The 27,001-nt window shown below is 46.7% G+C and overlaps 1 protein-coding gene and 1 non-coding gene across 2 annotated transcripts in view; both read right to left on the bottom strand.

Annotated features, from left to right (window-relative positions):
• Nucleotides 1–22,941, bottom strand: part of LOC135907647 (chymotrypsinogen A-like) — a 39,800-nt gene extending 16,859 nt beyond the window's left edge. Inside the window, exons 1-4 of the mRNA XM_065439344.2 lie at nucleotides 22,662–22,941; nucleotides 20,369–20,396; nucleotides 15,480–15,553; nucleotides 6,459–6,562 (exon numbers count right to left, since the gene is read on the bottom strand). Coding sequence (XP_065295416.1) covers nucleotides 6,459–6,562; nucleotides 15,480–15,553; nucleotides 20,369–20,396; nucleotides 22,662–22,766 — 311 coding nt within the window. The 5' untranslated portion in view covers nucleotides 22,767–22,941. The remainder of the gene's footprint in view (nucleotides 1–6,458; nucleotides 6,563–15,479; nucleotides 15,554–20,368; nucleotides 20,397–22,661) is intronic.
• On the bottom strand, nucleotides 15,844–15,916 carry TRNAW-CCA (transfer RNA tryptophan (anticodon CCA)). The gene has a single exon. It is a non-coding gene; the product is annotated as a tRNA-Trp (tRNA).
• Nucleotides 22,942–27,001: the final 4,060 nt, after the last annotated feature.

The raw sequence follows: 27,001 nt of genomic DNA, 5'->3' as shown, positions 1-27,001 counted from the left end.
GACAACGTGGTGGACGACTGAGTTTAGGACAACCATGGCGGGACAGCGACATTATGGTGGCGTGACGATCATGGAGTGACGACGACAGTATGACGAGCATCGGATGAAGAAGATAGAAAGACGACAATAGAAAGACCACGGCTGCATCGTGACGACGGTATGTCAAGGATCCCCAAAGTAGGGCAGTCTAAAACGCGGCGCGTTCGCATGGGCATGTGCCGCTCTTCAGTGAACCTGTTGACGCCAACTCATGTGCAACTGGGTGTGCGCAGCTTTTCAGTTAACCTTTTGATGTCAACCTGGGTCACTGTGTTTGTGGCAGAGGGTACGCACGATTCTCATGTCGGCAGCACAATTAGAAGGCCCTGCGTGGCCAAAGGGAACCGCGTAGTAGTTCACCTGCAGTACACGTCCCATATATGGCCAGTTTCGGTTAATTGTATAGTTGACATAGTCATCGTAGGTACGTTCCGCCGATTTTTTTTTTCTAGGGGAAGGGGGGCAGTACGTCGCTTCACAGCTTGTTTGCGCTATGTGCTATTTACCTGCCTCGCTGTGCACCCGGCAGAAAGATGCAGATACGCGGTGTACTGTGCATTGGGAGCACGTTAGAGAAACCCGAATGGTGTAAGTTAATGTAGAATGCCCCACTAAGGCATACGTCATACTAGTATCGTGGTTTTAGCAAGTGAAACCCGAGAATTTGTTTATTTACTTTACTTTGCCTGTTTTTCTGTCTCGCTCCACCTATATCTGCCTATCCGTCCATCCGTACCTCTATGCCCTCCTGTCCTTCTGTGTTACTGTCTTCCACTAGATAATGGTGGTAGACACGGGACATTGAACCAAAACAGGACGTAAAGACATAAGCGAAATGACTGCCAAAGATCAAGCAAAGAAAACCGGAGCGCAGCGTAACACAACAATTGAAGCCTTTGGGTAAATAGGAGGCTCAGAGCGGCGTCCAGGCAGCTTTACTGAGCAGAAGCACCTCAATAGTTCAGCAAAATGCAGAAAAAAGACGTCCTTCAAATATATTGTTACGTGTGGAAAGACGCAGACGAAAGAGGCTATTTACAGGCTACCTACACTGGACTGCAGCCAGAGCGCCAGGCCGACATTCACTCGCGCCAAGGGCACAGCCCACTTCGTCGTCGTTCTCGCAGGGGCTTATCTCTCGGAAATCTACCGATAATATCGTAATACTACCCCCCGGCGGCAAAAGCGCCGTCACGGTGCTTTTCAATATCCAAGGCACGTGGAGAGTTGTAGGGCTTGAGTCGGGTGACGTGGACAATGTCACTGGTTGTCACACCGGAGGACGTAGTGGGCGTGGCTAGAACAATTTCACAGGTGACATCGGTCACTTAGCGGAACACGCGATATGGGCCGGTATAACAGGAATGCAGTTTCTCACAAAGGCCAACTTTACTCGATGGTGACGAAAGCAACACGAGGGTGCCGGGCGCAAAATGGACATCACGGTGACGGAGGTCGTAGCGTCGCTTCTGTTTAGCTTGAGAGACTTGTAGACGAACGCGCGCGAGTTGACGAGCATGGTCAGCATGGCGATAGCGTCACGGGCATAATCGCTAGTTGAAGCTGTGGTGCGCGGAAGCACGGTGTCTAGTAGTAGCGTCGGTTCGCTGTCATACAAGAGGTAAAACAGGAAAAAGCCGGCAGTTTCGAGACGGAAAGAGTTGTATGCAAAGGTAATGTAGGGAAGAGCCCGGTACCAGTCACGGTGGTCGTCTGAAACGTATTTGGATAGCATGTGTGTAAGGGTGCGGTTCAAACGCTCAGTGAGGCCGTTCGTTTGAGGGTGGTAGGAGGTAGTAAATTTATGCTGAATGGAGCAGGCCCGCATGCTGTCGTCAATGACTTTCGCCAAAAACGTACGGCCTGCGGTCTCTTAGGAAATGACGCGGAGCACCATGTATCAAAATGATATCATGTAGAAGGAAGTCCGCAACTGCAGTTGCGCAACTGGTAGGAAGAGCGCGGGTTACGGCGTAGCGGGTCGCGTAGTCAGCCACGACTGCAACCCACTTCTTTCCTGATGTAGATTCCGTAAATGGGCCGAGAAGGTCTAAGCCGACACTATGGAAGGGCTCGGCAGGGATGTCGAGCGGCTGCAGGTAACCAGCGAGGGGCAGGGAAGGTTTCTTGCGTCGTTGGCAAAGTTCACAAGCGGTGACGTAACGTCGTACGGAACGGACAAGGCCCGGCCAGAAAAGACGGCGACATACACGGTAATAGGTTCGATATACGCCGAGGTGTCCTGCCGTTGGTGCGTCGTGAAGCTCTTCTAGAACTGTTGAACGGAGGTGTTTAGGTATGACATGTAGGAACTCAGAGCCGTCCGGATGAAGGTTACGACGGTACAGTATGCCGTCGCGGAGGATGAACACGCGTAGAGTGGCGTCGGCCGGAAAGTGTTCAAAACGGTCGATGAGTCCTTTGATGTTGGCGTCAGGACGTTGCTCATCGGCGAAATGCAGCAGCTGCGACGCAGAGAATACACAAGCAGCCCTGGTAATATTGGAGGGGTCAGGGTCGTCAACAGGGTAACGTTACAGGCTGTCAGCGTCTTGGTGCAGGCGGCCAGGCTTCGAGACCACAGAATACGAAAATTCGTGTAGTCTCAAAGCCCATCGACCAAGCCGGCCTGTAGGATCATTTAGGGATGAGAGCCAGCAGAGAGCATGATGGCCAGAGACTACGGAAAAAAGGCGACCGTAGAGGTTAGGACGGAACCTCGCAACCACCCAGACTAGAGCAAGGCATTCTCGTTCCGTAATGGAATAGTTGCGCTCCGATGGTGTGAGGAGGCGGCTTGCATAAGCAATAACGTGATCCTGGCCACGCTGACGCTGGGCTAAGACGGCACCTACGCCATGACCACTGGCATCTGTACGCAATTCTGTAGGGGCATCAGGGTCGAAGTGGGCGAGAACGGGTGGTGAGGTTAGAAGAGTGACGAGACGAGAGAAGGCGGCGGCTTCTGCAGTACCCCACGAGAATTGTACGCCTTTCTTCAAAAGGTTAGTGAGGGGTGTAGCAATTGCCGCAAAATCTTGAACAAAACGTCGAAAGTACGAGCATAGCCCGACGAAACTTCGAACGTCTGCGGCTGTCTTCGGAACCGGGAAGTCTCGGACAGCGCGCTTTTGTCGGGATCAGGCTGTACTCCGGAAGCATCAACGAGGTGGCCCAGAACAGTAATTTGGCGGTGGCCGAAACGACATTTCGACGAGTTATGTTGCAGCTTCACCTTTCGGAATACATCAAGTATAGCTGTTGGACGCTCAAGGTGAGTGTCAAATGTGGGCGAGAAGACGATGACGTCGTCGAGGTAGCAGAGACAAGTGGACCACTTGAAACCAAGGAGCAAGGAGTCCATCATACGCTCAAAGGTGGGAGGGCGTTGCATAATCCAAACGGCATTGCTTTAAATTGGTATAGGCCATCAGCTGTGATGAACGCGGTTTTTCTCTGTCCATATTGCAAACAGCAATCTGCCAGTATCCAGAACCAAGATCGATAGAAGAGAAATAGCTGGAACCGTGGAGGCAGTCAAGGACATCGTCTAAACGAGGGAGCGGGTAGACGTCCTTCTTAGTAATGTTGTTCAGATGACGGTAGTCTACACAGAAGGGCCATGTGCCATCCTTCTTCTTAACCAACACTACAGGTGACGCCCAGCGACTCGAAGAAGGCTCAGTGATGTTTTTGTCTAGCATTTTGTTGACTTCGCTTTGAATTACTCGGCGTTCCGACGCAGAAACTCGATACGGTCGTTGGTGAATAGGAGTAGCATCGCCAGTAAGAATCCGATGATTGACCGCGAACGTCTGTCCTAAAGGGCGATCATCGAAGTCGGAAATATCTGTAGGACGATAATACTTGGTAAAGGTCTTCAGCCTGCGCAGAAGACAGGTCCATCGCAACGATTTTCTGTATCTTGCGATCGGCGGCCGAGGCTGGCGCGATGGGCCTGCTAAGCTCGCAAGAAGCATCTGTTGATAACGCTGCCACGTGATGGTCGCCGAGACAATCAACGTTGGCAAGGCAAATACCTTGCGGGAGAATTTGGTTTGCCAATCCAAAGTTAAAGATAGGTATACGAGTGCGGTTCGCGCTAATAGTAAGTATACTATGAGGCACGGTAACGTCATACTGTAGTGGAATGTCGGGCAGAGTGACGAGGTACTCGCCATCAGGGACTGGTGGTGAAGACAAGAGTTTAATATAGGCTATTGATTTTGGTGGCGGCAGGCGAATAAAGCCGGTAGGGCGTAGGCGGCACTGGGGTGCGTCAGAGGGTTCTGCGAGCATCGGCAACTCAAGGCGAAGGGTACTGCCACAGCAGTCAATAAGAGCAGAATGCGCGGAGAGAAAATCGAGGCCGAGAATGAAGTCGTGGGGGCAATGAGCAATCACGGTGAAGAGGACAGGAGTGTGGCGGCCGGCGATGCTAACACGAGCCGTACACATGCCGACGATGGGCATAGTACCACCATCCGCAACGCGGACGACGCGTGCCGACGCTGGTGTGAGGAGCTTGTTCAGTCGTCGTGGGAAGGCAGCACTCATAATAGAAAGATGAGTGCCGTGACAGGATAGCCATCAACGTCAACGCCAAGCAGGTTTTGATTCGTGTTTAACGTGAGCAGAGGATTTGAGGGCAGTGTCGACAACGCAGCTTCACCTCCAGAAGCTGCAGTGCCTGATTTTCCGGCTGGGCCCTGGAGGCGATAGGCGGCGAAGCGAAGCGGCGCGGTTGGGGTGAACGAGACTGACGGCGTCGAGGTGAGGGCGAGCGGCTGTAGTGGAGGTTCGGAGCAGGGGCATCAGCGGCAGTGAATTCATCGCGGGTTGCATAGGGAACAGACGGTGCAAAGGTGCGGGAACAAGTGGCGGCGTATGTCCGAGGAGGCGGCGGGCATCGGTTGCGGCAGTGACGAGTGACGTGGCCGATGCGACAGCAGTGGAAGCAGATTGGTCTGTCATAAGGGGTACTCCATTCGGACGGGTTGCGGCGAGACGTGGTAGAAAAGGACTGTCGGGGACGAGGAGTGCCGGTAGAGAACTGGGGATCGCTGGGTGTAGATGTTGAACACACGGAGTTCAGACCCATGTTCTCATATTCCTGCCTGACTACGGCCTGAATCATGGCAATCGTGGTTGCTGGCGGATCGGGAGGCGTCGAGGGAGAAAGCTGGCGAACAGGTGGCCTCGAGGTGGTGGTCTGACGCGGTTGACCCTCACACGTCGACGTAGCAGCGGTGTTGGGTAGCCGCGTGATGTGGTGTGTGATACGGCGGCTCTTGGCTTGTTCAAGGCGACGGCATTCTTTAATGATGCCGTCGGTTGTCGAGACGTTGCCGAAAACAAGCAAATTGAAAGCGTCATCGGCGATGCCATCTAGAACATGGGACACTTTATCTGATTGAGACATAGCATCGCCAGCTTTGCGACATATAGCCAAGACGTCGAAGATGTATGAAACGTGCGGTTCTGTCGATGTCTGAACAGGAGACGCAAGAGCCTTTCTCGCGGCAACCATGCGGCCAATGGGGTCGCCGAACAGTTCCCGTAGCTTTTCTTTGAAAGCGTCCCAAATGCTCCTCTCGTCGTCATGCGTCTGGTACGACACGCGTGGGGTGCCGCCAATATAAAAGATGACATTGGCGAGCATAATTGTTGGGTCCCACCTGTTATTATCCCTGGCATGTTCATATAGCTTGATCCATTCGTCAACGTCCTGTCCCTCCAGGCCACAAAACACACCAGGGTCGTGATGTCGGACAAGTCGTGACGAATGGATTAGTCGGAACAGCTGAAGCCGTTGCTGAGGCAGGCTCGTGACCGGGAGGCATGGTGACAAGCTCGATGCACCGACCACTCCGGAGTCCATGGCGAGGACGGGGATCGCTGTCCTCCACCAGAATGTTGCGTGTAGAAAGACACAGACAAAAGAGGCTATTTACAGACTATTTACACTGGACTGAAGCCAGATCACCAGGCCTACATTCACTCGCGCCTAGGGCACAGACCCACTTCATCGTCGTTCTCGCGGCGGCTCGTCTCTCGGGTATCTACCGATAATATCGTAATAATATATTCGACAAATTATTTTTTTACCGAATCCTTCATACGCTTTTAGCTTTCACTGCACTGAACCCTTATATTTTTTTACAAAGCGATTGCCTATTCCTTTAGTACAGTTAATGCGTGTCATTGCACTGCGAAAAGAAATTATATAGCTGCCCATCCCCAACGTAACTATCATTCATTGGACTCGTCTTTTGAAAACTGGTTACTCCTTATTGAGAGGTAGGTATAAATTAACCACAACTATTCTGTCAGAACAGTGTTTTATATACCTGCACGCCCCTGCCCAGAAAAAAAAACAAGCAGTACCTCTGAAGCGTAAAGGCTTTGAAATTACTCACTTTTTCATCAAACAATGCGCTGCCGTCAGAATAACGTTCCTTGTGATTATGCTTCCACCACACAAAGCAAAGTTCTTCGGTACTATATTGCTGAAAACTCCAACCTGATGGAGGAGAAAGACCAGACGTTTTTTTTAGCGTAAAATCATAAGAACGCAATTATTCATCGGTTGATTTAGTTATAGGCCATTTGTTCCATCACAGTTTAGCTATTGTCTGGAGGTGAACATAGCGCTGACCATCGAACGTTTGTGAAAAAATGTCCACAACAATTGATGTGCTGAATGCCAAGAGGTTACGTGTAACCTGCAACATCTGTGGGACGGTGAGCAAACAAACGGTGTGGGGCTTTCAAAAGTAACCTGTGGTATAAATTGCGCACACGCACGGGCGTCATCATTATTAGGCTGTTTAATTCCCCGCGGCGGGATGAAGGCGTTTCGAAGCGACGATCATGTTAGCTCTGTTTTCGCTCGGAGAAATCCACCTGGTTGCAGCAAACTTGGTCAACCCGTCGCACACTTAATTTTATCGTTACCTGATTATTCGTTACCTGATTTTACCTGAATTATTTATTCCACAAGTTGTATTTTGATCATCTTTACGTTACGACACCTCACGGGATCTTATAGTTGTATTTTGTCATGTTTTATCGTTGCTGTGTTTTTAAATATATTTTTCATCATACTTAGCAGGTCTGAACTCAGCCTCCCACTAGGAGGCTTCCTTCTATATCAAAATTAGTTCCTTCTATCAAAATTAGTTCACTAAAGTGAACTAATTTTGATACTGGATTTATCCTCTTCTGCCCTCTACTGAGTCTCACCCTTTCACTGACCACGCACTCTGTTGTTCTAGTAAGCAACTGATCGTCGCCTCTTTCCATTACACATTCCGCCCAGTTCACACACTGTTACGCTAACTCCCAAGATTTCAGCTACAACATTTTAGCGCCTTTGTAAGTCATGTTCTCTTTCGTATATTGAATGTTAGAACTACAAGATTTCAGGTCATTGCCTGCTCCACCACCATTTCTTCCTATGTTCCGTGTGCTCTTGTCTTCTTTTGAGACACCCACTGTTCAGTGCTGGCGGAATGCGCTAGGTATGCGCTTTCTTGGTTTTCCACAAGAAAAGTAGAAAGGAACCTACAAAGAAAGGGGTCAGACAAGGAGACGCAATTTCTCCAATGCAATTCACTGCGTGCTTGGAAGAAGTATTCAATCTAGTTCCCCGCAGAGCCGTGTACGTCAGCATGCGTTTGTTGTGTTGCGACACCACGTACCCGAGCACACGAGGGTTGGACCCCCCGCGTTTCACCGTGTGCGGCTTAGCCATCTCCGGCGAAAAGGCGATCCTGTAGGCTGAGCTGATGCTGAGCGTCTGGACCTTTCAACACACCCCGTCGGCCTCGGCTTCGCATAGACTGTACCTCCGGAGTGACCTATCCTGGGGAAATCGGTAGTTGCATTTTCCTATCCTCACCTCCAATCTGCGTCTTTCTCTTACACTTTCAATCTTTCCTGTCTCATACCATTTTCTATTTATTTCCGATCTTCTGGGCACTGAGGGTTAACCTTTTGTGCGATAGCCAACTTTATTTATACATATTGGGTACTAGTGGCTGTGTACAGCTGGCGATGGCTGGCTTTGTCTATGCACAAATCTTCTCACGTCTCTTTGTTGGGCTCCGTAGTGGGCAGCTGGCATCGCTGCCGAAATGAGTGAACAATTTATGGCTCCATCATTCCGCCGACTCCATGATCGCCTGCTTACAAAAAGAGGGTGCACCGAAGAGAACTTTAAATGTTTTTGTCAAACGCAAGCAACGTTTTCCACGTTTTCACGTCATCTATAGTCTTAATGCTGGAACGCCCGTTAGCGTAATTTCATCTTTCTGCGTATCCAACCATCTGACCTACACACTGGGCCAAGGTTACAAAGTGACCAAAATGGCCAGCGGCGACCTCTTCCTTGAGCGCTGGCCTCCTCCTTCAGCGCTCTGTCCTGTGCTATTTACTCGCTCAACCTGTGTTGCGGTTTTGAATTTTTATTTGAACTACTTAACTGAGAAGGCTTAAGAGTGAGGAACAACGCCGAATAGCTCAGCAACATTTGGTTCGCAGATGACATGTCCTGTTCAGCAACAATGAGGAAAATTACAACAAGGGATTGAGGTCCTTAACGGAGAAAGTGTAAGAGTGTGGTTAAAAATTATATAGCAGAAGATGAAGATAATGTCCAATAGCCAGGCAAAGGAACAAGAGTTCAACATGGCTAACGAGCCTCTAGAGTCCGTGAAGGAGTAAGTTTACTATGTCAAATGCTCACAGCGGACCATGATCGGGAGAAGAAAACTTACAGAAGAATAAAAATGGGTTGGAGTGCGTACGGCCGGCATTACCAGATCCCAACTGGGAGCTTACCACTATCTTTGAAAAGAAAGGTGTACAGTCAATGCATTCTACTGGTGCTAACATATGGTGCAGAAACTTGGAGGTTGAGAAAGAAGATCGAGAACAAGTTGAGGACTGTACAAAGAGCGATGGAAGGAAAAACACTCACCTGAAATCTAAGAGACAGGAAGACAGCGGTGTAGATCAGAGAGCAAATGGGCATATCCGGTATACTACTTGACATTAACACAAAAAGTGAAGCTGGGCAGGCCATGCAATGTGTAGGCTGGATAACCAGTGTACCATTAGAGTTACAGAGTGGATGCCAAGAGAAGGGAAGTGCTATTGAGGACGGCAAAAGAATTGGTTGGATAATGAGCCTATAAGATATGCAGGCACAAGCTAGAACCTGTTTGTGCAGGACAGGGTAACTGGAGATCGCAGGGAGAGGCCTTCGTCCTAAAGTGGACACAAAACAGGATGATGATGATGATCTTTATAATCCATGATACTGGTAAGCTGCTGTTCATGACCTGGAAGCATAGGATGATGGACTCACCCCCAGTTCAGCCCACCTATTCTCGCGTAGACGCATGGCAACCTGTGAATTTGAGTGGGTCTCGCAAAGTGCCCGTGGGTGAAGTGTTTCAAGTGAATAGGCTTGTGTCTCAGTCGGAGTTGTTGAAATTCGTGCGGAATTTTTAAATATTATTCACAAAGAGACGCATGAAGAAGCTTGACACCTAGCCGAAGGAAAAATGTCCAAAATTCCTGTGTTCGAACGACCGCAATAACTCGCTCTGCGGGCTTGGGAGGTTCAACCCCACAGATAACCTTTTTCTTCTTTTTCTGTGGTATTAAATAGCGAGGGCTCAAAATGCACGCTCATTTGGTACGGTTCATTGCCTGCACCACTTTCTCCAGCCGGTGTTCCACACTAGAGCGCACAAATACGGAATTGCCCATTCCTCCTGAAGGCCGGAGTATGAGAACCATCTTCTGAGTGTCATTCCGCGAAACGTAGGTATAAACCCAAAGCCCTGTCTCCCAGCGTTCGACGCAATGCTTACACACAAGAATGGGCGTCGCATAATAGCCGTTGACACCATGAAATCTTTCTAAACTGATAGCGTTGACCCAGCTGGTCAAATTAGCGTATATACTCGATTAAAGGCTGCACTCCGAACTCGGTAGCCAGAAATTCTTTTAAAAATTATGAAATTAAGTGTCCCAACAGTTCCAGTTCACACACCACTTCGACCTCCAAAAGATTCCAGGGTAATAGGCATGGCCAGAAAACTTGCACCGCAATGGCACACCCCCGTGTTATGGCTGCATCTCGTCAAGATTGCGTAAAGAAATGTGCGACTTCTAAAATAATATATAAGGTAACGTTTCAAGCGATGACGTGTTCATCAGATGTTTCCTCAAACCACACATTCCCTAATGTACACGTGCTGAGCTATATAGCTGCTCGCTGAGTATGAGATTGATAGTCAGTGCACGTATTCGCCCAATGTTGGTCGTTGTAGCTTCGAGCGGGTTTCTTTAGTCTCATGCCACATCATTATCGCGAATTTATTTGCATGGCTAGAGCCGTCCCTTTCATTAAAATAAAGGCTTTATTCATTGCAAGCTAGCGATTGCTCTTATCTGTACTTTAGGTTCTATGATTAGCGGGATCTCAGGACGTTAGAAACAAATGGAACTTAGCACAAAACACGATAACAGATTATGTGATTTACCAAACAGCGTCTATAATTATAGCAACACAAATAAAGAGTGTATTTATTTATTTATTTATTTATTTCATCATCATCATCATCAGCCTGGTTACGCCCACTGCAGGGCAAAGGCCTCTCCTATACTTCTCCAACAACCCCGGTCATGTACTAATTATGGCCACGCTGTCCCAGCAAACTTCTTAATCTCATCCGCCCACCTAACTTTCTGCCGCCCCCTGCTACGCTTCCCTTCCCTTGGGATCCAGTCCGTAACCCTTAATGACCATCGGTTATCCTCCCTCCTCATTACATGTCCTGCCCATGCCCATTTCTTTTTCTTGATTTCAACTAAGATGTCATTACCTCGCGTTTGTTCCCTCACCCACACTGCCCTTTTCTTATCCCTTAACGTTACACCTATCATTCTTCTTTCCATAGCTCGTCGCGTCGTCCTCAATTTGAGTAGAACCCTTTTCGTAAGCCTCCAGGTTTCTGCCCCATAGGTGAGTACTGGTAGGACGCAGCTATTATACACTTTTCTCTTGAGGGATAATGGCAACCTGCTGTTCATGATCTGAGAACGCCTGCCAAACGCACCTCAGCCCATTCTTATTCTTCTGATTATTTCTGTCTCATGATCCGGATCTGCCATCACTACCTGCCCTAAGTAGATGTATTCCCTTACTACTTCCAGTGCCTCGCTGCCTATTGTAAATTGCTGTTCTCTTCCGAGACTGTTAAACATTACTTTAGTTTTCTGCAGATTAATATTTAGACCCACTCTTCTGCTTTGCCTCTCCAGGTCAGTGAGCATGCATTGCAATCGGTCCCCTGAGTTACTAAGCAAGGCAATATCCTCAGCGAATCGCAAGTTACTAAGGTATTCTCCATTGACTTTTATCCCGAATTCTTCCCAATGCAGGTCTCTGAATACCTCCTGTAAACACGCTGTGAATAGCACTGGAGAGATCGTATCTCCCTGTCTGACGCCTTTCTTTATTGGGATTTTGTTGCTTTCTTTATGGAGGACTACGGTGGCTGTGGAGCCGCTATAGATATCTTTCAGTATTTTTACATACGGCTCGTCTACACCCTGATTCTGTAATGCCTCCATGACTGCTGAGGTTTCGACAGAATCAAACGCTTTCTCGTAATCAATGAAAGCTATATATAAGGGTTGGTTATATTCCGCACATTTCTCTATCACCTGATTGATAGTGTGAATATGATCTATTGTTGAGTAGCCTTTACGGAATCCTGCCTGGTCCTTTGCTTGACAGAAGTCTAAGGTGTTCCTGATTCTATTTGCGATTACCTTAGTGAATAGTTTGTAGGCAACGGACAGTAAGCTGATCGTTCTATAATTTTTCAAGTCTTTGGCGTCCCCTTTCTTATGGATTAGGATTATGTTAGCGTTCTTCCAAGATTCCGGTACGCTCAAGGTCATGAGGCAGTGCATATGCAGGGTGGCCAGTTTCTCTAGAACAATCTGCCCACCATTCTTCAACAAATCTGATGTTACCTGATCCTCCCCAGCTGCCTTCCCCCTTTGCATATCTCCCAAGGCTTTCTTTACTTCTTCCGGCGTTCCCTTTGCGATTTCGATTCCTCTAAACTATTTTCGCTTCCATTATCGTCGTGGGTGCCACTGGTACTGTATGAATCTCTATAGAACTCCTCAGCCACTTGAACTATCTCATCCATATTAGTTATGATATTGCCGGCTTTGTCTCTTAACGCATACATCTGATTCTTGCCAATTCCTAGTTTCTTCTTCACTGTTTTTAGGCTTCCTCCGTTCCTGAGAGCATGTTCAATTCTATCCATATTATACTTCCTGATGGCAGCTGTATTACGCTTGTTGATTAACTTCGAAAGTTCTGCCAGTTCTATTGTAGCTGTAGGGTTAGAGGCTTTCATACATTGGCGTTTCTTGATCAGATCTTTCGTCTCCTGTGATAGTTTACTAGTATCCTGCCTAACGGAGTTGCCACCGACTTCAACTGCACACTCCTTAATGATGCCCACAAGATTGTCGTTCATTGCTTCAACACTAAGTTCCTCTTCCTGAGTTAAAGCCGAGTACCTGTTCTGTAGCTTGATCTGGAATTCCTGTATTTTCCCTCTTACCGCTAACTCATTGATCGGCTTCTTATGTACCAGTTTCATCCGTTCCCTTCTCAGGTCTAGGCTAATTCGAGTTCTCACCATCCTGTGGTCACTGCAGCGCACCTTGCCGGGCACGTCCACATCTTGTATGATGCCAGGGTTAGCGCAGAGTATGAAGTCTATTTCATTTCTAGTCTCGCCGTTCGGGCTGCTCCACGTTTTATTTATTTAATATATAATACAGGAATTAATTGTGAAAAAGCTGCTCCAGATAGACGTCGTGAGGCTACAAAGCAGAACAACTGGAGCACGAGAAGCTACGAAAACAACATGGGATGTGCTTTGTCGAGAAATCAATGACAAATTGCAGAAAAATCCCCTACGTGATCGCAATGATTCCGGAGAAAACCCGAAGCCACATTTTCTAATATAGACCTGACCATCTTTGTACGAAGCACAATCCACCAGTAATGTGGCTCGTTCATACGACAACGCCAAACTTGCCCAGAATGTCACTACGTTGTTATAGCGAGCCATGATGCCGTAGAGGTTGGCACAGCTCAACCGTTTTGTCTTATGCCGGCAACCGATCATAGGCGTGACATATTACGCTTATATATGTTGCTGTTTTCGCTGTTTTTGCTGCACACGAAGTCCGAACATTAGCTCAAGCCAGAAACACCGCTTGCTTGATCGTTACGATCACTCGTGTATACCGCAATTATCAGATTTTAACGAACCTTACATTGTAACATACACCCGCACTTTTCAGGCCGAAAAGTATTTAAAAAATGCAATGTCCTCCATTGAGCACCGTATCCCGACGGCTGTGGTGGACTGCATTATATGACAGTAGTATTTAGCGGCTACAGAGAAATTCGTTTCCCGCAGTACCGAAGTACTGCGGGTGCCCTACTACAGAGCCTTCGGGTCCGATATTATTACTCTGCAGTTGCCATACAAGTGTAAGTGCAATTTTTCGCAAGCTAATAATGGTTTCCAGTGAGGTTAACTTTACGCACCCGCAGTACGGAAGTCCACCGTTTTGGAGATGCGAAGCCTACATACGGTCAAAGACTAATTCAGTATCATGGTCCAAAGATATGGAACGCCTTACCAATAGAAGTGAAGAGTGCCAGTAACTTTTTATTTTCCATAAAAAGATTATATCTCTCAAAAATTTAGTTAAGAATGTTGCTTTGTCTTTGTGGTGATATTTTTTCTGTAATACTATTCTATTGTTGCACTGATGTATGTTTTCTTTTTTCCCTCTTTTGTTTCTCAACCTGTACAATTATGTATAATCAATATACATTTGTTCGTCACTGTCCTGATCGCCGCAGTACAAACGCATGTATACCACATGGACCCACGCTAGCCTTGGCTATGGGCCAAACAGTTGTTTGCTTATGTTGATCTAAAATTCATGATGAATAAATAATGTCTAATGTCTAATGTCTCTTGCAGCTCACAGCCTATTTCAAGTTCCGTTTCGTGTTCCATATGTATAGTGCATGTTATCTTTTAGGAGGTTATGCCAGGTAAACAAGGACGAGTTGTAATAGAGTGAATATTTGTTCGTTAGTTCTTCGTTGCACTAAAATTTTCTAAAAAAGAAATACTTCGATTACTGCTTTGTTGAGCCCGGATTGCTTCTCTCGGCAGCTGGCCACCCCAAATTTTTTCACGACGCTGGATATGTGCGCAACAATCTGCACCAGGGGCAAGAAACTTTGTGTTTGTCATTGGTATTTTCACTTCGTACATTGTCTCGACAAACGCTACTTTGTGGTCTTCACGGAAAAAAAAACGTTTCCCAAACTTTAGGGACCATTATTTCCTCCCCGCGCTCTAGTTTCACGTTAGATATCCACTCTTGAAATTTCAGAATCTTACATAGCCGTTATCTTGGAGGAAAGTTTATCTCCCTTTGGATCACGAGACGATATGCAAATTGAATAAAGTATCAACTTTGTCGATTTCTTCTCTCAGAAAACTGGAATACCAAAACCAAGAAGGAAATAAATCTTCTCGCGTCTCATAATTATCCCAGTATTCCTAACTATCACTATAAAGCGACTTTAATTCCACTGCGGAACGTACGACACACCCAGCTATCTCTAGTTACGTAGGTGCTGTGTTTCGGCGTGAATAACGCCACCTGCTGTAACGAGCCCGTGACTGAAAAAAAAGAAAACTGGGTGATCTATAGCAGGTGATTATTTTTCCGTGAGCCAGCGTTGGGGGTTTGTGCTGTTCTAACGGCTGAAAACGCAGACTCAACGCCTACATTAACTGAAGGCTGGTTTTCCCTCTTGAATGTGAATGTATAGACAATATTATGCACCGGCAATTATTGTCGCAAACGTTTTCTGTGCGTCCTTTCCCCTTGGCTGTATTTCGACTATTAGCAGTATGTCTCAGAGAGTGGTAGATAAGGTGAAAGGCGTGAATGAACACTCAGTAAAGCTCACCTAGTCATATGTCTAGGGGGTCTTACGTGTTCATCCAAACCAGATAAAGAATAACGTGAAGCAGTAAGAGAGAGCTTTTGGCGTACTTGAAAAATCCCAGTAGAGCTACATTCCTACATTCCCGTATTACGAACTGTTCTTGAGCTTTTATCGTTTGCATTAAAGGAAAACGCGACTACCACTATCAATCCCAGATTCGTTTTTATTTCTTCTTACCTCGACCCATCTTTACGTATGCAAAGCTTCCATGAAATCGAATGCAAAGCTTCCATAAATCGTAAGTATAGCAAGGGGAATCAAGACCACAATTTTCACTCACCATCCACGGAATGTCCTCCTTAGTGACTGGATCGCCGTGGTATATCCTTCCCGTCGGCTCCAGTTCACCACACTCTGCAATGCACCGTATATATATATTTCAACAGCCTGGTTACGCCCTTGCAGGGCAAAGGCCCCTCCCACACTACTCCAATCACCCCAGTCTTGTGCAAACTGTGGTCATGTTGTCCCTGCACACCTCTTAATCTCCTCCGCCCACCTAACTTTCTGCCACCCCCTGCTACGCTTCCCTTCTCTTGATATATATATATATATATATATATATATATATATATATATATATATATATATATATATATATATCAAGAGAAATATGGGAAATGAATGTCGATGAAAAAACAACTTGCCGAAGGTGGGGATCAATCCCACAACCTTCGCATTTGGCGTGCGATGGTCTACCAATTGAGCTACCACGGCGCCGTTTCTTCATCCACTTTCTTGGGTATTTATGTTTCCCAGTAGAACCCTGGGAGTGTTAGCCAGTGCTATCACTCACAGACCTTGGCGGTGAAATTCAAAGGTTGTGGGATCCTTCCCCACCTGCGGCAAGCTGTTTTGACTGTCATTTCCATTATTTATGGTTTCTTATTTCATTTATTAAGCACAAGCAATTTCCCCTATGTTGTCCTTGGTGTCAGTGTTTGTTGGCTTCTTATGATATGACTGATATAGATGCAGATTATATATATATATATATATAAATATATATATATATATATATATATATATATATAGTATGTGTGTGTGGGTTAGTCCGTGTAGGTTATTCGCCTGGTTCATCTATACTAATTCAGAAAGGGCATAAGAGTAAGAGGATTCGTCTGGCTATGTTATAAAAATGTACGTTTTGCAGGAACTGGAAATGACGCGATCTCCTGCTTTTACGCACCGTAAAATTTCCTCCTCAGGATTTTAGTCCTATTCAACTGCTGGAAGTGGATAAGATATATGCATGCAGTGTCAAACACTTTCTACTCAATGAAAACTATGCTGCCCTCGCCATACTCACATTCACCGTCACCATGAGCCTATTTTACTTTCGTTGCTAAAAAGGAACGCCTTTCTCATGGCTGCCCAATTAACCCTGCTTTGCATCCATCGCCAGAGTGATAAGCTGGGGGCGACCACAGGTCATTTTCTCTGACAGAAACGAAAAAAACTATAAATTCCGATCCAACGTTCATGCTGCAATCTATGCAAAGTGAAGCTTCCGTGAAGCGGCAAATTCGACGCTATAAACCTCTTCGTCTTCAGCAGCGTGTTTTATAGCATATAGCAGCTAGGGCCTGGTCTACAAACCAGCAATGCTCAAAGATCCCCACCCGCCTGCCCCGCGTCTCCCACCCCTTCCCCGACGTGATTCATGTGATGCATACGACCGCTGATTACACTGCCTCTGGGATCGGCCCACTTTGAACGACGGGATATTGACCGAGCAGACACACCAGACAATGAGAAATAAGGCATTGTAAAGTTCACTTAAATGAAGGAAAGATCGACTTGAAGCCGTATGTTTGTTCCTGTGCGAAAATTTAAATGCCCTTTCTTGTTTGATGGCACAGCTCCTTAGAGAACAGAACCACTCACCGGTACACCTTTAAGGGTGGTACAGAGGGCTATACCTAAAGCGATTTGTTAGAGATGTGCTGTCTTGTGCGTAAGTTAATCAACACGTTCGTTAGCTATTCAATAATATAGTAAAAGCATCGGTCAGCAATGTGTGGAAGCGCCCAGAAAAAAGAAGAGGCAAATTTTTTTTTGCCTCCGTGTGACCTGTGGCAGCATTTTTTGCCGAATAATAAAGGAAGCCCTTTCCTCGGCCCTTCTCCCCACTTTTCGATTGCTGGCGGCTGCTATTTTGCCGTTTATACAATAACTTGGGCCACATTGCGTGCGACCTTGGGGGTGTGTCGGTCGCCGTATCGGAATAGTGCAGAACGACGCAACCTGGTGCTACGGAAGTTCTGCGCAAGCACAAACGAGTCTCAACACGTGCTATTGCCGTCAGGTCATCGCAGTCATCCCTCCGTTACTATTTCTGTCGCCTTCATTCCCACCGTTGTCCTTCCGTGGTCGTCGTGCCGATAACGTCGCTTCGTCACCTTCACGCCGTCGTCCCCCTACAGTTGCCACTCTAACTTTGTCTAACCATTGTCGTCGAGCGGCCGTGCTCGCATCGTCGTTGTCATACTGACGTTATCATTTTTAGCATCCTAATCACAGTGTGGTCTTGCTGTCGTCTGCAGGCCGTCGTCATGGTAGCAACGCCGTCATTGGAGCTTCGTCATGCCACTATCGTCACGCCGTCGCAATTATGGGAAAAATCATTGGTTCCAGAGTCATCCTCCCATTGTCGCCATTCTGTCGGCGCCATAACAGCGTCATTATGCAAGTGGCGTCACGTTGTCGCCGTCGTACCGTGGTGGTCGTGCCGTTGTCGTCCATTCCTTGTCATCATGCGCAGGATGCTTAACATCTTCACTGCAGCATCGCCATCCCACTGTCGTGATGCTGGCACTTTTACACCGTCGGCGTCATTTTATCGTCATCTTTCTTTGCTCATTACGCTGTCGTCACCAACGACAACATCGTGCCATGTTAGCCGTGACGTCACTGTTAGTTCGTAGTCATCGTTATGCCGTCGTTATCGTTCCTCCGTCGTCATTAGGCGGCAGTAATTCCAATGTCGCCATGTCAATGTTGCCATGCGCTCGACAACAACACATCGTCGTCATTGGGTCCCCGTTAAGCACCCGTATTCTCGCAATCGTGGTCGTTCAGTTGTCGCCATGCGCGGGATTCGAGTGATCGAGCGCAACAACCTTATGTTTTGCGAGATGGTTCCCAGTTAAGATGTGTCCAAATAGTTCTTGCATTGCATATCTTTAGATGTGCGCTAATCAAGAGCAGTCTTTGGAAACACCAGTGATAGCTTCATTTAAATTGATTCCTCCAGCGTGTGGGATAGGCATTTCTCGTGGTGCATTTATAACTATCAACGGTTCTTTAATATCGTTTTCGTATTGTCCAACCCTGAGCGTATTTAACCTGTATTCGTACCAGTCGCTATTTCTTGTATGAATGCTCAGAGGATGAAATATTTTATTTTTGCATACTTCCACAACTTTGTAGGATTACGCCCCCAAGCAAGTGCGTTGGACAAAAGTAACCTGCGATGAATTGCAAAGCAATCCATAGCCCCAAGGTATCCAAAACCACCTGGAGATACCTGAACTTCTCATAAAGTTCGCAATTGTATTACTTCAGATATAGGTCCACGAAATTCTGTACGAATGTATTGAGCACTCTATCGAAGATGTAAAATTTATGTGGGCACCCCAAAAATGCAGTTCAACCAATCACACGATAACTATCGATGATGACAGCAATCATATAGCAAGTTGGCATATATTTAGCTCTATCTCGACTACATGTACAAATGTGGCAGTGACCGGCTCTGTTCTCCATACAATAATTGATGAAACAAGCGGTACCTAAATATTTTTCTTGCAGGAAGTATATACTTCAATAGCGGGATTTCTTGATGAGTAGAAAACAGTGTATGTTTTTCTCTTGTCTGTATTTTTTTGAAAGGGGAAAAGGAGCAATGCTTCCGTTCGGTCGCTTTCCCGCAAAGATATTAATCAAGAGCCATGTGCACGAAATGCGTCCAAAGATACCAAATCAACCACACTGGCGTGGAATTCCGTTAGTCGTTTCAAAGAAACCGTACTCGACGTCAAATAGTATGTCCAGCCATGCGCTAATGCGATCAACAGAACAGTGGCGCACAGAAAAGCAAACACGTGAATCCGCTTGCCAAGTATGCGTAGAGCATCCCATGACGAACACCGAAAGCTAGAAGGCCGTAAAAGTGACAAAAGCTATTTCGTTTCGATAACCTCACATCAAGTCGGCGAATCTGTAAGGCGTGTTCCTCTGGTGCAGGAGTTATGAAGAATTTATCATTATGAAAGCAATTACACAAATTCCCGGAGCGCATTCCCACCAGTGGCGCCACCATCGCAGCCGTCATGCTGACCCGCTATGGACGGCGCATGGGAAGGGGGCCCCAGCACTTATGTCCCCTAAACCTCGAACTCCCTGGTGTCTCCAGTGAAGGCGAAGTGCCTTTGGCAAGAAATGCGACGAAGTGAAGTCGACGCACCATCGACGCTCCACTCTGCTCAATCGGGGCCACAGGGGGGCATAATGCAAGTGTCCACCTAGCGTAGGTGTATGTCCACTACGTTGGCCCAGAATACTACACCTGCCCCCCCCCCCCCCCCCCTCCACCGCCCCCGCAGGACAGCCTTATGATTTCCACTGCTGGCGTGAGCCTTCTCCGCGCGGACACTAGCGTTCCACCTGAGCTTCTGCGCGTGTGCGCATTGGTGTGAGCCGAAAGTCAGTAAAAGTCGCGCTAACATTGTTGTATAGTTGACTGGCTCTGCTGACCAACGCAGAGGCTCTTGCGTCCGTCTCATTCAGTGCACGCTCGAGTTGTGATTCCCGCGATGCCCCCCTCCCCAACCACCCTGGCGACGCTCTTCATCACGCCAGACTTCTGAGACAGTCGTGAGACAGCAAGAAAGCGGCCTAGTGGTGGACTGCCTTGTGACACCGTGTCGAGCACACGTTTGCTTGGAGCACCATCCGAAGTGGTCCAGTGCAGCTCTACGCCTTGCTGTCGATGCGATTGCTTCGACCTTGAGGTGAAACTGTCACCATTTTTTTTCCATCACCTCCACTGAAACAGGGGCCCAAAATTTTAATTCTCGACTCGACCATGCTCTTTGTTATGCCATATACCTCAAATTTCAAATGATATTGCAAACTTGGCGTTTAGGAAATCAAGATTGCACTCACCGGACGGGTTAATTTCAGCGTCTATTCTCTGTGGAAAGAAAAATAAGGGTCACATTTGAGGCGAGAAAACTTTGTAAGCTTCACCGCGGACAGCAGCTTTCAAGGATGGAAAGCAATCAATCGTAGCAAATTTATTCCTAGCGCTTCAGCTGCACATATAAAGTGAAGCTTTCTGTTGCCCTGTTTTTTTTTTTCATACGCGAAAATAGTCACTCTTCGAGTCGTACTCTGTACAGTCAAACTTTCTTCCTTTTTCTTTCTCATGAACGCGTCTGCGCATGCGTGAATAACACATGTATATATAATAAGCAGTAGAGGGTAGCACTTGTTTTGTGTCCGCCCTCTTTTTCTCTTGTGCTGTGTTTGCTTTCTGTGCTTTTTTATTTATGTCGCGTATGCGCCAACAGCAAGTCACTTTAGGCCGTGTTATCATCCTTCAACATTGAACAACCTCGTAGACAAAACGACAACGCTATAGTTGCCTGTATCTTTAGGTTCAGTGAAAAAATATATAGGGCACCCTTGCGCGAAAGAACATCTCTCCTCGTTTGCAGCTTAAATCATAACGAACCGACAGTTAACGAAAAGTCGCTAAATAATACGAATATAGCGCACCGTCGTGAATAGTGCGCTTTACACCACGCAATTTCCAGCGACTGCGACAAGAAGCGATGACGCAGTTACAGGTCACGCGTTTTGCACTTCACACTTCTACCTTGTTCCCAACAAGTTATAAGCGTGAAAAGTTCTTTTCTGAATTCCCTATACAAGCGCATACTTATCCACATAGTTAAAGTGAAGCAACAAATATATATTCAAGCATTCGCAGCATATATGATCCAGTACCGTTTTTATGACTGAAGAAAATACAGCCGGCTTGGAAGTTTTTAAATTTCAGGGAGGTAGTTTTTTAATATAAGTGGGAAATCATTGCAGATTTTAACACCGTCATCAAGGAATGTCATCGTGCACGGTCCAACAAATGGGTAAAGAAAATTTCTGCTTCAGACATGTCGGGGAAGCCAGCTTTCGCCGTTGTCATTGCGTAATATGATTAAATGCCTCTCTAACGGCTGGGAAATTGAAGCGAATTTCTGCGACGGTATATCCGCAGTATGACACGTTGTGCACCAGATTCTGCTGCAACTTTGTCTTTGCAGATATCTCGAAAGCACTTCTTTTCATACTCTAAGTGCCACTAAGATTTCACAAAACTTATTTTCCTTTTTTTCCTTTTTATTTTTATAGCTTGTATCACCCGCATAGAAGCGTAACTATGAGGCTTTAGACTACGATATGACTACTAACACACTTTTCTTCTGAATAGACACACTGACAAAAAGACTCGTACAAGAAATATCATTTATTTGGTCGTAAAAATGATCTCTATAGCGTGCCTGTAATCTTATTTATAGCTGTTATATTATGACCTGTGGGACACCGTCTTGGGTTACTCGCATTTTATATATGTAGCATTTAACAAAATCAGGTTGTCTTTGATAGCTAATGGATCCTAATACGAAACAGGAACAAGATGAACATCGTATTTGTAGGCTAAGGAAAGAAAATATTACACGGTTCAATATATTTGACTTATTTAAAATATTTAAGAATACGAGTGGTGTTCCCGGCGCTTACTTTATCTAGAAGGAGCTATTTGAGTAGTAGTTGGGCTGATTCTTTGCATCTCAATCTAATAAATTAAAAGTGACATTCTCTTCAAAAATATGCTTTCATAACCAATACATTTTTTATAATAATACTTTCGAATGTTAGTCGGTTATAATAACTTGATTGCCCCCTTTAACTAAAACAGGTACCATTGTATTATTCATACCGGCAGGGAAAATGTCCTTTTATTAAGAAAGTAACAATATTTCTACTATATAGTGCTCTAATCTCAGCTACAAGCATTAGTCGACAAAGTTAAATCGATGATAATCTGCACACAGTGCTGATTTCAATTCTATTATTGTACTAGGCGTTTTCTTTTTCTTCATCATGTAGGTTTCACACGAACGCTTCAATCGAAACGGGCTTAATAATGTTCGATGCCATGTTTTCGCAAGAAGAATGCTTTTCTACCCAGCAAAAACAACGTACCGGTTATTTCGCAAATCATAAGATTACATAAAACACAACGTTTCGCTGAACTAATGCACAGTTCTGGACATTCCAGGACAACTCAATGACCGCGTGCCCGACAACATGGCCGATTGGCCGCCATAGCATGTGCAATCCGTGTTATGGCTACTGCATTTCAAGCCCAGCACGTACGAGTAAAACGACTTACGCAAGCAGCTACCGGAAGCGCCATGGCAAGGATTACGAGGGCAACATTTCTCAGCTGAAGCGCCGTAGGTCGTAGTACGCAGTCGTCACATGCCGAGGCAGCCATGCCTTCCGTGTTTCTCTCTTGCCGAGGTCACGAAATCGAGATGCGTCCCAAGAGAACGACACATCAGTATGACGTAGCACTTTCACTGCTTCTTATCGGTCGCCACGGTAACGAACAGGCGAGTTGAAGAAACAAAATGTGCGAACGTGAAGAAAAAAACTAACCGTCTTTCATTAATGCATGAAGCATGAAAGCTTCGTGCAAAGAGCTCGCCACTTGAATTTTCTACGACTTCAGGAGTTCATTTCTAAACCTTTCCGTGCAGTCACGTCGACTTTTGTCTGAAGCGACGAACCTTAACTGCCCTATATGGGTTCTGGCTGTCAGACATCAAGTCGCACGTCACGTTTAAGTGGAGCGGCTCGGCAACCGTATAACCTCCTCTTTGTAAGTCACTCACGATTCAGAATGATTGCGCTTTTTGTAGGCAGGCATTCATTGCGTGACACTCTGTATGTGCCTTGAATGGAGGACGAGGGATAATGCCCTCTGTGGTAAGAGCCGTGTTCATTATAAAGCGCGTCTCTCAATCAGTTCTATGGTTCACGGTGAGAAGTTTAGCAGCACCCCGTGTGATGCTTACAGTCTGCAAGACATGTGAATGGGAAAAGTGCCAGTTGTGAATGAGTTTTCTTGCGAACATCGGTGACTCTTCCAAAGCTAATTGTAAATAAAAGCAAGAGAAAACCACCGCAGCGTCTGGTTCGTTTCTTTTTTTTTAGATGGACGATGTTTCCGTAGAGACATTTTTCTCTCATCAGGATGTGCGACGCCCACTAGGCGTCCTCTATATCAACAAATCTTTTATGAATTCCACGAACGCCTACGTATATATATGGGAACATTGAGACAACTAAAAAGGTCCAGAGATTGTTTAGAATTGAGTGGCTCAGGCAAGCTTTGTTTCTAAGGACAATAAGAAATTGGTATATTTTAATCGAGTCATTGTCTCCTGTACCTGATAGCTTTTTTCTTTAACTTCCATGTCAGCCAAGTTCTCTTTCTCAGCTTCTATTTTCAATATATGCCACTTTTCCTCGTGATTCGTTTGAACTGCATAAAAGGAAGCAGTACAGCTCCACATATGGAGGGCTTTTATCATGCCGATGGTGTCTATCGCCTGGTGCAGGCCGTATACTCTGATCGTCCTCGATGTTCGCTTTCAGTTGAAGAGGGAAACATGGCGGATCCCAGGAACATGTGCGAATCGGTGTTAAGTGCGCCTTTATCGTATACTGCACCATTCTTACTTCGCTATCTCCTTCAACCCTACGTAGCTCAACGCTCCTTGCTCAATGCGATGCACTGGTATCTATTTCTTTTCGCCTAATTTCTCGTTTCGCATTCGGCTCTTCCTGGTGACTATTTGTTCGATTCCCTGTGGCCGACTTTTGTTCCATTTTTTTCGTGGCCGATACCGCTTCCTCCTCACTATGCTTGACCGTTCGGGCATCTATACATAACGTCACATGCTGATTCTGTGGCACTGGCCGAGACAGTCGACATTTTCAGTGGCACATACCGAATTGCACATGAAGAGTGTCACAAGTTGCCCCTTCGCGCACACATGCCCAATGTCTCAAGTTGTCTAAAGGGCCTAGGGGGCCCACATGCATGGCTTGTTTTAGGGCGATGACAACAACAAAGGCTTAATCGTGTTTTACAGACATACTTGATGAGCAGCCATTTTTGTCCCCGATTTGGCAAGAACTCATGGTGCATTTCCTGCCCCCGCAGGGGCGTCTGCGTCAGCAGGCGTTTGGTGCGTTGCGACACCACGTACCCGAGTACACGAGGGTTGGACCCTCCCGCATGTAGCCGTGCGCGGCTTAGCCGTATCCGGGGAAAGGGGGATCCTGGGGGTTGAGCCGATGCCGGGTGTTCATACCTTTAAGGCCCCCCGGTGGTGGCAACACACCTCTTTGGCCTCTGCTTGACGTAGACGGCACGCCCGGGCTGACCCACCCGGGGGAAATTGGTAGTTGCCTTTTCCTGTCTCTCTCTCCCTCCAGGCTTCGTCTTTCTCTCACTTTCCATCTTTCCTGTCTTCTCCTAGCTTCCGCTCACTTCTAATTTTCCAGGCAGCAAGGGTTAACCTTGTGTGAATAACCAACCTGGGTTATCTCATATTTGGTTATAGTGATAACGTACAGCTGGCGTTTGCAGGACCTGTTCTTACAGTCCCTGTAATGTCCCCTTGTAGGACTCCACGGTGGGTGGCTGGCGTTATTGCCGAAAATTCAATCCCTTTATGGCAACCTCTTTCCCTCCGCTTCCTGATCGCCACCACAAAAGAGGGCGAACCGATGAATTTTTCCAGTTCCTTGGACGTCAAAGACCAAACTTTCCACGTTACCGTGTGATCCATTCAGAAAAATCCGATATACAAGTACGAAACATTTCCCCTTTTCTAGTTTCCAAGTCCTTAACTGATGTCCTCGGTACAGGCTACAAGGTATCAAGGGTTGCGAGTGGTGATCTCCTGTTAGAGCTCCATGATCCGAAACAACACGAAAGGTTGCCCAGTCTAGTATCATTTGGGGATATTCCATTGACAGTAACTGCACACCGCACTCTGAACATCACCCGCGGCTTTGTCTCGGATGACGATCTGCTTCAGCTGACAGAGGCTGAGCTCCTGGAAGGCTTCAGTGAGCAGAATGTTGTCAATGTCCGAAGAATTAAAATGAGGAGGGATGGTAAAGCAATTCAAACGAAGCACCTGATACTCACATTCGGTTCAAGTATTCTGCCCGAGTCTGTAGAGGCCGGGTACGTCAAGCTCCGCGTCAGACCATATGTGCCAAATCCCCTAAGATGCTTCAAATGCCAGCGTTTCGGCCACAGTTCGCAGAGCTGCCGGGGCCGCCAAACATGTGCAAAATTCAGTGCCCTTGAACACGCCACTGAAGCTTGTAATAACTCTCTCCACTGTGTAAACTGTGACGGGGATCACGCCGCGTACTCGTGGTCGTGCCCCTCCTGGAAGAAGAAAAAAGAAATTGTAACCATAAAAGTAAAAGAGAACATATCGTTCAAAGAGGCATGAAGGCGGGTAGCATACCTGCCAAAGAAAAGCTTTGCCGAAGTGGCGCGTCAGGAGGCAGCGCCACAACGGCCTCCGGTGGCTATCCGACCCACAAACAGTGAGTCGGCAGTCACACCATCTACCCCCGCGGCGGGTGCAGCTAGCGCTGCTCCGTCAACCGAGGAGAAGGGATCATCGACCCCGAAGGTGGGCGCAGCCGAGGCTGCCTCAACCTCCCAGGTCCCTTCCAGCGCTGGCAACAGCCGGCGCAGCCAATTTCTCAGGGAGCCCCATCCACCTCCGGGCCGGTGGGCGCAGGGGTCTCGCCTTCCGCCTCACAAGAGACAATGGACACAACACCTATCCCCACGGCGCTCCAAGCGCCCAAGGAGCGGCGAGGCTCCCTCGAACGCTCCAAAAAAGGCAGAACCCCGGTTACAGGGCCTTGCATGAGCTCTCTAATCTAAGCCATCACTTCCGTTTCCGTAAACACAGCAGAAATTCACTTTAAATATGGATACACAAATCATACAATGGAATGTCAGAGGTCTACTTAGGAATCTTGATGATGTTCACGAACTCATCCATAAACACAATCCAAAAGTGCTGTGTTTACAGGAAACACACTTGAAATCTAAATACACAAACTTTCTTCGACAGTATATCACTTTTCGCAAAGATCGCGATGATGCTGTCGCATCATCGGGCGGTGTTGCAATTATAATTCGAAAAAGCATAGCCTGTCAACGTGTACACCTACGAACGGCCCTTGAGGCAGTGGCGGTTCGAGTTATTCTGCTAAACAAACTGATCACTATTTGCTCGCTTTATATTCCCCCACATTATAAACTAAGCAAACATGAATTTCAGACCTTTATTGATGAATTGCCAGAACCCTATGTTGTTCTTGGCGACTTCAATGCACATAACTCCCTGTGGGGCGACCCTTGTATAGATACGCGAGGACGTCTTGTCGAACAGTTCCTTTTTCTTCTGGTGCGTGTCTGTTGAATAAGAAGCAACACACATATTACTCTCTTGCAAACAGAACCTACTCTTCCATAGATCTTAGCATAGTCTCCCCGTCTGTACTGCCTGAACTTGAAAGGGAAGTTACCGACAACCCTTACGGCAGCGACCACTTCCCTATACTGCTAAGATCAGCTAAAGAAAACGAATATCCACCACACGCTCCTAGGTGGACGAT

The sequence above is a fragment of the Dermacentor albipictus genome, chromosome 10, assembly GCF_038994185.2.
Source record: "Dermacentor albipictus isolate Rhodes 1998 colony chromosome 10, USDA_Dalb.pri_finalv2, whole genome shotgun sequence".
Taxonomy (NCBI): Eukaryota; Metazoa; Arthropoda; class Arachnida; order Ixodida; family Ixodidae; genus Dermacentor; species Dermacentor albipictus.
Note: the sequence above shows the minus strand (reverse complement) of the source record. Positions and strands in the feature narration are given on the sequence as shown.